This window comes from Pipistrellus hanaki, assembly GCF_964339955.1.
Source record: "Pipistrellus hanaki genome assembly, chromosome: 1".
NCBI classification, from domain to species: domain Eukaryota; kingdom Metazoa; phylum Chordata; class Mammalia; order Chiroptera; family Vespertilionidae; genus Pipistrellus; species Pipistrellus hanaki.
The window spans coordinates 93,437,185-93,450,208 of record NC_140503.1 but is presented as its reverse complement, the minus strand read 5'-3'; the positions used below and the strand labels follow the sequence as shown (position 1 = coordinate 93,450,208).

At 36.8% G+C, this 13,024-nt stretch overlaps 1 protein-coding gene across 1 annotated transcript in view; it reads left to right on the top strand.

Annotated features, from left to right (window-relative positions):
* Positions 1–13,024, top strand: part of ITGB1 (integrin subunit beta 1) — a 56,347-nt gene that overhangs the window by 21,740 nt on the left and 21,583 nt on the right. The window contains exons 2-6 of the mRNA XM_084875924.1: positions 889–955; positions 5,145–5,230; positions 8,321–8,543; positions 10,470–10,640; positions 11,833–12,071. Of these exons, the coding sequence (XP_084732050.1) occupies positions 889–955; positions 5,145–5,230; positions 8,321–8,543; positions 10,470–10,640; positions 11,833–12,071 (786 nt within the window). The remainder of the gene's footprint in view (positions 1–888; positions 956–5,144; positions 5,231–8,320; positions 8,544–10,469; positions 10,641–11,832; positions 12,072–13,024) is intronic.

The window sequence follows — 13,024 nt, the reverse complement described above, 5'->3', positions numbered from 1 at the left end:
AGGTGCAAACATTTTATAGATGAACTTAATGTTTGTGAAGCATTTTCCCACACCTCATCTCATTTTATCCTCACAGAAGTCCTGTAGTAGGTAGATAGGAGACTCTGTAGAATCCTATTTTCTTTTCATTAGCAAGCTGAGAATAGAGATATTAAAATATTTCTTCTAATTTCCTTTTAATGTGCATGAGTCTGTGCACCAGGACACTAGTGTATATATAATCGTTTAGGCATTCTGCTTAATATACAAAATATTATTTAATTTTTCTTTAGGCTTAAGCCTCTGTAAGACTTAAGCCTCTTTTAGGTTTCTTATGCCCCTTCCTCCCCCACCTTTTTGGAGTCTAGTTTGTAGATATAGAAATTACGGGGAATTAAATTAAATATTTTATTAACTCCATGCATAAAAGTTGATTTTCTTAAAAAAGAAATAAAATTGAGTCAGAACCTTGTACAGGATATTGGTCATCTCCTGAGGAAAATTAAAAACTATTTAAAAATTGTAAGAGGATGTTGCATTCTAGATATGCTTGTTTGATTCCTTAGGAGCCATAGGCAGTAATAGAGATCCATACTTCACAGGACAAAGAAAGTTAATAGCTTTTATAGTGTTAGAGAATACTCAACACTGTTAGTCTTTTTTGAAGTACTATCAATTAAATATATGTGAATTGAAGAAAAGTAAGAACAGATTCTGGAGATTTGTTATGAAAGTTATTTTAGTTGGTGTAGATGAAAGATGAGGTACATGGGGAGAAAAGGTAAAATGACTGGGGTGTGGAGAAAGGTTGGAGGAAAAATGGTTGAAAGTATTATGTTAAGGTAGATAGACATGATTTATGTTTAATGTATTTTATTTTAAAAATATATTGTACATTTTATATTTCAGATGAATTTACAACTGATTTTCTGGATTGGACTTATCGGTTCAGTTTGCTATGTGTTTGGCCAAGCAGGTAAATAAAAAACCATATTTGTGTTTTCATTTCGTGTCTCGTATGGCTTTTTGATCAGTTAAATTCAAGGGAGATCTAAGTCAGATCTTACTGATCCATTTCAAAGTCCTGCAATATCTCACTCAGAGTAAAGGGCAAGGCCCCCTCACCTTTGCCACCCAGAAATACGGTAGGCAGGTCTGTAAGTGAAATGCTAAAATGATAGGATATTAGAGGCCCAGTACACAGATTCATGTGCCAGTGGGGTCCCTCGGCCTGGCCTGTGCCCTCACGCAATCTGGAACCCCTCAGGGGATGTTGGATAGCTGGTTTCATACTGATCCCTGAAGGCCCAATCCAGACAGGAGGGAGCCCAATCCCCACAGGCCCAATCCTGACAGGACCGAGCCTGATCCTGACCCTGTGCGTTGAGCATCTGTTCCTTGGAGGTCAGTGAGCCTCATAGCAACTGGTTGATCAGTCGCTCGGTCCCGTAAGCTTTGGTATATAGAGACTAGAGACCCAGTGCATAAAATGTGTGCACTGGAGGGAAGGTGGCAGAGAGGGCTTGTCCCTCAGCTCAGCCGGCACCCTCTCCAATCTGGGACCCCTCAGGGGATGACTGACTGCAGGTTTAGGCCTGATACTTGCGGGATCGGGCCTAAACCAGTAGTCAGACATTCCTCTCACAATCCGGGACTACTGGCTCCTAATCGTTCACCTACCTTTCTGCCTGATTACCCCTAAGTGCCCTTCCATGATCACCCCCTAACCACTCCCCTAACTGCTTCTGCCTGCCAGCTGGCCTGGTTTCCCCTAAGTACCCTCCCATGATCGCCCCCTGACCGCTCCTCTGCGGGCCTGATTGATGCCTAGCTGCTCCCCTGCTGGCCTGATTGCACCCAACTACTCTTCCCTGCTGGCCCAATGCCCCCCAACTGCCTTTCCCCACAGGCCTGGGTGCCTGCAATTGCACTCTCTTGCAGACCTGGTTGCCTCTAACTGCCCTTCCCTGCAGGCCTGGTTGCCCCCAACTGCCCTCCCCTGCCAGCCATCTTGTGGTGGCCATCTTGTGGCGATGCCACCTAGGCTTTTATTATATAGGATAATACACTACTGGAAGGCACCACTTGCCAATGCTGTCAGTGCACTAAGGAATGCAGAAGGCTGTTGGACCTTGGGCATTAGCAGGGCTAACACTAAGAACTTTGTTGATTTAGTGGTGGCTCAAGGCAATTCCCTAACCTGAATAATCCTTTTATTGTTTACCAAGCTTTACCTTTTATCTGCCTGTATGCATTGCTAAAGGGAAAATGTGTATTCAAGTAAATAAATAGCAGACTGGGCCAGCAGTCCGTGTGTCTCTTCATTCTGGCCCCCAATGACTTCTAAATTCATATTTCTTGTATAGCATTTTCATTTGTGCGTCAACCCCTCCTTCAGATCCTGAACCTCACTGTGAAGGCTGTGGCAATACACTACAGAAAAAACTTTTGAGAAGGTAGTGGAGTGTTTGAGCTTAGAAAAAGCAATGACATGTAATATATTTAGAAGAAAAGAAATAAAAATATAGAATGGTAGATTATGAACTATCTATTATGATCTATGAAACTGAAACCAGGAACAATTGACTAATATATGTTCCTATTATTTTATCAAAATGTTGGCATTGCTAGTAGAAGAATGGAAAATAAAGCCAAAAACGTATTTAATCCTCTTAGAAACCGTGATGCGTCCACATCTAAAATAATAAAATGTCTGTTCTCCAGTTCTAAAAATATGCACTGTAGAACAATTATTTTATCTCAGGATAGGAAGGACTTACAATACAGAAAAATGAAGAAAGAAATCATAAGGGAAATATTGATAATTTTGAAATGCATAAAACCAACAACAACATAAAAATCCCAAAATATCTAAATGTCAAAACACCATCAACAGTAAGAAAATTAAAAAAGCGTTTAATTTTCTTATCATGTGTAGAGATCCAATAAAAACATGAACATAATAGAAAAATTTGCAAAAGATAGAAAATTTACAAAAGATATATGGTCAGTAAATATATGAAAAAATTAGAGACCTTAAGTAATTGACAATTGAATTGATATTCTAATTTATCCTATTAGTGAGTAAAAAAATTGTATTAGTAATGTTGAAATATTTATATTAATTACTTAATGCATTAATTAAATGCCAGTTAATGAAATGATATTTGTATATTGATTGTGAGAATATTAATTCTGGGTACAAATTAGTGTGTATCAAGGATTTTAAAGCCATTAATATTCTTTAACTCAGTACTTTAAAAAAAATCTATGATAAAAAAATAGTTTTATAAGAATGGGATCATCTGAGTGGGTGCATCTATGTGTACGTATGTGTGCGTATGTGTTTCAAGGGTTTGTGTGTGCATGTGAGCAAGCATGTATGAATAAGTTTGTTCACTAAATAGGGTGCAATATAGTGAAATATGCAATTATTAAAGCCATCATTTTAAATAATTTATAATGATACTTTTAGGCTATTACAGTGGTCGGCAAACTCATTAGTCAACAGAGCCAAATATCAACAGTACAAGGATTAAAATTTCTTTTGAGAGTGAAATTTTTTAAACTTCTTCTAACGCCACTTTTTCAAAATAGACTCGCCCAGGCCGTAGTATTTTGTGCAAGAGCCACACTCAAGGGGCCAAAGAGCCGAATGTGGCTTTCGAGTCGCAATTTGCCAACCATGGGGCTAGTATAAGAAGTAGTACACAAAATGTATGTCCTTAATTTCATTTATATAATGTGTATATACAATATATATATATATATATATATATATATATATATATAATGATTCTTGATATATATATATGTTTTTTACCTATTTATATGAAAAAAGACTAGAAGGATTATATAGTAGTTCTATCTTATGAACACATTGTGGGTAATTTTTAGGTTTTTTTTCTTAATGTTTTTATGTATTTTTAAAGTTTTCTATAATGAGCATAATCTGAAAAGACACATTGGAGACAGTCCATGTCAGTGTTTATTACATGAAAGGCATACTGATATTTATATTAAAGATTTATAAAACAAACTTTGAATACTGAGCCTGATAAATCATGTGATTTTGGCTTGGATGAATATGAACTTTTCAAATATTTAACACTAGAGACTAGATAGATCTGAAATTATGCCTTTGACCAAAAAAAGGATAAATGTGCATGGTACATGAAATTCGTGCACGGGGCGGGGGCGGGGGGGGGGGGGGATGAAGGGGGGAGGGTGTGTCCCTCAACTAGCCTGCACCCTCTCTGATCTGGAACTCCTCAAAGGATGTCCAACTGCCCGTTTAGGCCTGATACCACATTCCTCTCACAGTCCAGGACTGCTGGCTCCCAACCATTCCCATGCCTGCCTGATTGCGCCTAAGTGCTTCTGCCTGCCAGCCTGATCGACGCCTAACTGCTCCCCTACTGGCCCAATTGCCCCTAACTGCCCTCCCCTGTCTGCCTGGTCACCTCCAACTGCCCTCCCCGGATGGCCCAGTTACCCCTAACTGCCCTCCCCTGATGACTGTCGCCCCTAACTGCTCTCCCTGCTGGCCTGGTCACCCCCAATTGTCCTCCTTTGCCAGTCCAGTCACTCCTAACTGCTGTCCCCTCCTGGTATGGTTGTTCCCTACTGTCCTCCCCTACAGGCCTGGTCCCTCTTAACTGCCCCCCTCTGCTGGCCTGATCACCCACAACTGTCCTCCCCTGCTGACCATCTTGTGGCAGCCATCTTATGTGTTGGAGTGATGGTCAATTTGCATATTATTGCTTTATTATATAGGATAATAAAAAGGGAAAACTGCTGGATGCTTATAGGTTTTGGCGATATAACTTAAATGAAGTATGCTTTGTGCATTTGTAAGAAAACTGACAATTATGACCATTCAACCTGATAGATCTGGAATTATGCCTTTGATAAAAAGGATAAATGTGCATTAATAATTGTAGATAGTTCTTGCTATAGAAGACAAGAAAGATAACTGTCTTTTTATGGCTTTGTGTTAAGGTAATCTAGAATTACTACTCTTTGGGGCCTTTTTGGGGCAGGTCTAGATCATAGTATTCAAATTTAGTGTTCATATATATAATTCATCATCGTAATCCTGGTTTTTTATTATTTTCTCTCTTGACACATCAAATAAAGTGGTCTATTCTTTTTTTCCCTGACAGATGAAAATAGATGTTTAAAAGCAAATGCCAAATCATGTGGAGAATGTATACAAGCAGGGCCAAATTGTGGATGGTGTACAAATTCAGTAAGTAAGACAGCACAAATTTTTTCTATTTATTCTCTAGTCATGTAGTATTACACACAACTGTATCCTTGGAAAAGCTCGATGTGAATTTTCATTTAAATCAATGTCTGTGTACAAATGTACATGTTACTTGAAAACTTGAAGTATGGGTGGTTCAAATTGAGAATTGCTGTAAGCCTCAAATAAATAACAAAGTTTGAAGACTTATTAGCATTTCAACATTATTAATATTTTAAAAATCATTTTATATATATAGCCCACCTTTGTGGAATGTATTATATTTCTATTGGATATCTGCCCCCCAACTCTAGCTATTTAATTTGACTATTTTAGGGTTTTCCCTTTTATAGATGGGAGAGGTATAAATTACCATTTCTAATTATATTTGATTAAACTAATATGGAATTGATTTACATCTGAATTGATTTGTCAACTATTGAAGTTAGAGTTTAAATTTTATTCACTTTTGTCATCTCTATATATTGCTTAACATGGAACCTTCCACAATAGCTTACTGAATGAACAGACAAACCAATGAAAGAATGAATGGATTAGAACAGGAATTGAAGGAAAGTCTTTTTGAAGATGTATAATTAATTCACAGTGAATATCAGAAGGTCAAAACTTATTTGTTTTTATTCAGTCATTTGACCTCCACATTTCAAGTACCCGTTTTATAGATATATCTGGTCAAATTTGCTTTGACCATCTGAAAGAAAAAAATGAAAGGTTTTTGTTTTGTTATTTCAAAATGTTTCTAATGGTTACTTTCTGTTTTCCTAAAAATAGTATTCTGGAATTAAATTGGAGACAATGGAGGAAATAGGGAGTGCTGAACTTAATTGCAGTTTCACTTAAAAGGTTCTAAATGAGTGGTAACTACCATCATCAACAGTATCCATTTTATTAAGGTTAATAGAGACCCAGTGCACAAAATTCATGCACGGTGCAAGGAGGGGAGGTTCTCTCAGCCTAGCCTGCACCCTCTAATCCGAGACTCTTTGGGGGATGTCTGACTGCTGGCTTAGGGATCAGGCCTAAACTGGCAATTGGACATCCCTCTCACAATCTGGAATCACTGGCTCCTAACCTTTCACCTGCCTGCCTGATCACCCCCAATTGCACCCTGCTGGCCTAATTGCCCCTAACTGTCTCCCTTGCCAGCCTGGTTGGCCCCAAATGCCCCCCTCCCCCCCCAAGTTGGCCTGGTTGCCCCTCACTGCCCCCCTGCCAGCCTAGTCATCCCATGCAGCCTGCTGTTCGGTCCTTGCATGAGGGTGTCCCACCTAATTTGTATATTACCCTTTTATTAGTATAGATTATTAGTATAGATAGTTTGTCTGGAGTTGACAGTTATCCTACCCTAGCTAAGTAGTTTAGCCTTTTACCTTTGTAGCATAATTCTTAAGTTATTAAGGCTATTTTGGATTATGTTGAATGACATTTTATCTATATGTTATGATTTCTGGATTGGCTAATATTTAGAAAGTAATAATGTACTAGGTGTACTAGGTAGTATTTACTAAAGTTTGATAATACATAAAAACAGTCTAATTTTGAACCATCTGATCCATGGCATGTTTTTTTTTTTTTTAAGTTTTTCTAATTATTTAAATGTTCTCATTTAGGCTTATGTTTCCCTTTAAAAACAACTGATCAAAACCAGTTGATTTTTTGTATTTAAATGTTCTAACTATATACAACACCATAAAATTGGTAGATCATAGAATACCATATCAAAGTGAATATAAGTGACCCCAAAAGAAAGGCATTCTCTTATTTTCCCAATGATAAGATTTAAAATTTTTTGACTTACTAAATATATAATTTTTAGGGATATATGTCAAATGTCTATTATAATAATTGATTTAGTTATATGTACACATTTAAAAATCATTCATACATACACTCACATTGTTTTATCCCTCCCTCACATTTCATGAAAACATGTTATTCAAAACCCTTTATATATATCTTAAAAGCAGTGTTTTTGTTTTTATTAAGGTACTTTGGTCATCTGATACAATTTTTATTTTCATCTAAGCTGTTGATGTATAGCACATACTAAAATCATGTTGCTACTGGGAATTTACCACAAGCCACAAGTACCATTTACATACAATTATGATCTTTTCTATTTTTACAATTTACCCAGTGGAAATATATTTATAACCTTTGTCATATAATCACTTACTGTATTGTTTACAGTAATATTTAAAATTGTTTTAAATCTCTAACAATACTAAATTTGTGCTAAATTTCTTCTTTTTGTTTAAAATGACATCATTAATCAAGAGGCTTTCAGGATAACATGTTTTCCGCAGTATATTGTTGAAGGTTATTATGGTGGAGAAAGCTACATAATATGAGAGGTTTCTAAGGAATTTTCTTAAGGAAAAATATTTGCTATTTGGTTGTATTTACATTATTAATGTATGTTAACCATATTAATTAGTGATTTCACTAAATAAATTTTTTGATACTTGAATTTGAAGGTGGCGTAGTTAAAATGTATACTTAGATCAATCCTAAGTATTATTAAAATAATATATTACTAGCAATATATTAGTAAAAACATAATTACTCTCCAGGGAGACATAACACAGAATGAAAGCCTAATATGCTAAGTGTCCAGTTGTCTGGTGAGCTGTTCAACCAATCAAAGCATTATATGCTAATGATATGCTAAGGCTGCTCAACCACTCGCTCTGAGGTGCCCTGACCATCAGGGGGCAGACACTCCAACTGCTAGGTTAGCTTGCTCTGTTGGTTGGACATGCCTTGGAGCCCTCCCATATCTTTCACTGGCTGGTCAGATTTCCTCCCACTGACCCCATAGGAGATACCAGAAAGTTGATTTCAGCTGGATCCCTACTGGTGTATGAATTCATGCACCAGGCCTCTAGTTTTGTTTATAAATAAGAGCACTTATGGATTAGACAAAGAAAACATTTTGTTTAAAAACTAGGAATTCAGTACATTTGTTATGTCACTTGATTTGTGCAATTTGATTGTGTTATTTGCAGTTAAGTGAAAGATTTGACCATTATACTTTTTATTTATACCTATATTTTATTAAATGTCACTTAGACATTTTTACAAGAAGGAATGCCTACTTCTGCACGATGTGATGATTTAGAAGCCTTAAAAAAGAAGGGTTGTCATCCAGATGATATAGAAAATCCCAGAGGTTCCAAAGATATAAAGAAAAATAAAAATGTAACCAACCGTAGCAAAGGAACTGCAGAGAAGCTCAAACCAGAAGATATCACACAGATCCAACCACAGCAGTTGGTTTTGCAATTACGATCAGGTAAGACATTTAATTCTGTGATACCTTTGTTTCTACTTGAGCTTTTTTCAACTTTATATAATCCTCATCAGTTTCTGTTGAGGGCTCATTTTCATATGTGGACTGGCTCTCAAGTAGAAATGTGGAATGCATTACATTTTAGACATGTTTTTCCAGACATAAAAATTTGTACTACATAATTGAAATAATAATAAATATTGCCTAATGTTCAAAGTAAATTATTAAAGATTAAGAAAGTAATAGATGTAATGGGTTTTAAAAATAAGTGTTCATATATGCAGACAACATTTTAGCCTATATTTTTCCTTTGTATATGTTTAATATTGTTAAATTATTAAGGTTTTTATCAGAATCTATAGCAATTTCGAATCTCAACCACAACAAAACACAAGCCCTCTTTCTGCTAATTCCAAGGTCTATCCCCTTTCTCTCAATAGAGTGGTGCACATTACTTTTGTCCCTTATTTCCACTCCCATTTACTCTTCATTCTGGTGCAGTCAGGCTTCTGCCTCTTAGCCTGTTCTGGCAAAGCTCTACCATCACCTTGAACCACTAAGTCTAGTGTACCTTTTTTGGGGAGGCCTTTTCTTTTTAACCTTTCTGTACCAAGTGATGCCTTTGAGCTCTTTCTCTTGACTTCTAATATATCACTCCTAAACACTTTTTTGAGTGTGTCTTTTTGTCTTCCTTTCTCTTTGCACTGCCTCCTAGTTGTAGGCTTTCCTTTTATGGCTTTAAAACCATTTGTATATTGTCATACAGAGTTTTCTCTTAAGCTTCAAACCCATTTATTGAACTATGTACTAGAAATTTATATAGAAATAATCTACAAGGTAGTTGTTATTAATCCTTACTCGAGGATATTTTTCATTGATTTTTAGAGAGAGTGGAAAAGAAGGGTAGAGAAAGAAAGAGAAACATTGATATGAAAGAAACACATTGATTGGTTGCCTCCCACACGTGGATTGAGCCTGCAACCTCAGTATGTGCCCTTGACCAGAATCGAAAACCAAGACCCTTCAGTCTGCAGGTCGATGCTCTATCCACTGAACCAAGCTGGCTAGGACTACAAGTTAAATTTTTATGGTTTTTTTTCACCCAATCCTTCTCTTTCTCACGTATTTTCTTTTTTATAAATATATTTTATTGACTTTTTACAGAGGAAGAGAGAGGGATAGAGAGTTCGAAACATCGATGAGAGAGAATCATCGATCAGCTGCCTCTTGCACACCCCCTACTGGGGATGTGCCCGCAACCAAGGTACATGCCCTTGACAGGAATCAAACCTGGGACATTTCAGTCCTCAGGCCGACGCTCTATCCACTGACCCAAACTGGTTTCGGCCTCTCACATATTTTCTAACTGAATTATACCTAACACTTCTTACTCATCTCTCTTCTCCTTCCTCATTGTTACCATTCAGACTTTCATTGTTTTCGATTTTTGCTATAGTTTCTTAAGTTTCTTTGTCTCTGTAATTTTTAAAACTTTTTACCAGGTTTTCTAAAGTAAAAAAACAGATTATGTTATTTGCATATAGAAGGATTTCATTAAACAGAGAACAATCTTGATTTACAACTTCAAACTCTAAAAAGTCAGGTGTACCCTGTAATGTGCCCTTCTCACCCACCCGTTTCATTTATGTTTTTTTCATCTACTTGTTTTCTCTGTGCTAGTAATAAATTAACCATTTTTGTCTGTTTCACCAACTATGGATTTGGGATGTTGTTTTTTTCATCTTGTATTCCCAGGCTCTGGTATTGTAAGTATTTGAATGAAATTGAATACACACCCATTGTATTATGTATAGAATTTTGTGAAAAATATAACAATAATACATTTCATTTTATGGTGTTTACCTTGCAAATACAGGCTGTTTGGTTTTCCTCATTGCTTTTTTCATCTTCTGATATTTGTTTAATTAGGGGAGCCTCAAACATTTTCATTAAAATTCAAGAGAGCTGAAGACTATCCCATTGATCTCTACTACCTAATGGACCTTTCTTACTCTATGAAAGATGACTTGGAGAATGTAAAAAGTCTTGGAACAGATCTGATGAATGAAATGAAGAGGATTACTTCCGACTTTCGAATAGGTGGGAATAGTGAAAAAAATATATTTTTCAATTGTATAAATCTTGGCAGTTTTGTTCTTCACCACTTATGAGATAAATAAGGTCAGGTTTTAACCTTTTCTTTCAGAGAACTGATAATTTTTGTCACACATCTAATAATTTTTATTTTTCCTTATTCCTCTGTTATCTATTCTACTGTGTTATTTGACACAGATTATAGTTGTATTTCATATCCACTGGGTATTAGTTCCAGGACTCATGCTGATGCTAAAACCCAAGGATGCTCAAGTCCCTTATATAAAGAACTAGAAGCCTGGCTGCCAATTGAAGTCAACTCGCCCAGCCCCAATTGAGGCCTGCTGGCCAGGGGAGAGGCCAAGGGAAGTTGGCTAGCTGAGGATGGGAGGGACAAAAGGAGGTTGGCTAGCTGGGGGTGGGAGGGACTGAGGGAGGTTCTGATTTGGAGGGGCCACGGAGGTTGGCAAGCCAGGGGAGGAGCCGTGGGAGGTTGGCTGTGGGAGTGCACTGATCACCAGGGGGCAGCTCCTGTGTTGAGCGTCTGCCCTCTGGTGGTCAGTGCACGTCATAACAACTGGTTGACCGGTTCTGATTGTCCAGTCATTGCAGTCGTTCTGTCCTAATGGTCTCTTAGGTGTGTGTGTGTGTGTGTGTGTGTGTGTGTGTGTGTATAAATGGTATTTTCGTTTAGGCAACAGCAGGAACTGCCTACTCCTCACCTTATTCATATGGATTCATCATAGTGCTCGATGCATGGCAAATTCAAATGTTTGCTTTTTGTAATGTTCTGAGATTTTTAAAAAATATTTTTGATCTGCATTTGGTTGAACTGCAGATGCAAGAACCATGGATGTGGTTGGCTGATATTCTACCAGATGGATAATGAAATGCATGCTTGTGTTCAGGAATTTAGTCACTCATTTGTTGATTTATTTTATAAACATGTTGAGTATTCAGGTTCTATTTCATTACTAATTAATATGATTGCACCAGCCAGTATAGCCTACTAGCTCTTGAGACCTGAATTTTTCATATTATAATGATCTCCTTTGAAACATTATTATTAAAATCTTATTATTTTTTGTAAGGAAAAAGGTTGACTTACATGTGGTAACATTCCTGATTTTTTTTTTTTAATGCAAATTTATCCATTCATCTATCCATCCATTTCTCTTTATGCATTTTTCCTACACAGGGTTTGGCTCATTTGTGGAGAAAACTGTTATGCCTTACATTAGTACAACACCAGCAAAGCTCAAGAACCCTTGCACGAGTGAACAGAACTGCACCAGCCCATTTAGTTACAAAAATGTGCTCAGTCTTACTGATAAAGGGGGAGTATTTAATGATCTTGTTGGTAAACAGCGCATATCTGGAAATTTGGATTCTCCAGAAGGTGGTTTTGATGCAATCATGCAAGTTGCAGTTTGTGGGGTAAGTGTATTCATTTTCTACAAAAGTACATTATTTGTTTGAATTTTAGTGTGTTTTTACTATCAGTTAATGGAAAAAATTATCTTTATTACCATATCATAGTTAGTTACAGAATTTAGTCAGTTAAATTCCCTCTAACCATAAGTGTTTTATATAAGCATATGTAATCATGTTTCTATTTGACCTAGACACTTAGTTCATTTATACAGGGTTTTAAAAATCCAGTATGCTTACCATTTGAAACAGTTGGACACTTCAGCTGGTGTTCTAGGTTTTTAGAAGAGACCCAGGTATCGAATTGAGGTCATCTGAGGTATCACAGTAGCATTAAAAGTGCTCAAGTGGAGCAGTGTCTCAGGTGTCATTTTCCTTTGATCAATTTTCTTCTGCTTATCATCTTTAAAATAGGCCTTTCCCTAGCCCTGGCTGGTGTGGCTTAGTTTGCCGAGTGTTTTCTCATGTACCAAAATGTTGCAGTTAAATTCCCTATAGGGCACATACCCAGCTTGCAGGTTCTATCTTCAGTCGGAGCATGTATGGGAGATAACCAATTGATGTTTCTCTCTCACACGAATCTTTCTCCTAATTTGTAAACTAAGAACATAATATTTTAAGAATAATATTTATAATTAAAAAAAATATATTTTTTTATTGATTTCAGAGAGGAAGGGAGAGAGAGAGAGAATCATTGATTGGATGTCTCCGGGATTGAGACCGAAACCCAGGCATGTGCCCCTGACTAGAGTTGAACCTGGGAACCTTTAGTCCGCAGGCCAACGCTCCAGCCATTGAGGCAAACCAGCTAGAGCTGTCATTTTAATTATAAGATTTTCAGTAGTAGCATTAAACTAGTGATTAGAATTTTATGATTAATTTACTAGCCATAGATTTTGGGATGAGCTTATAGTGAGGTAGTTGAAGCTGAAATTAGAAAATATTTTGAGGTAGATAAT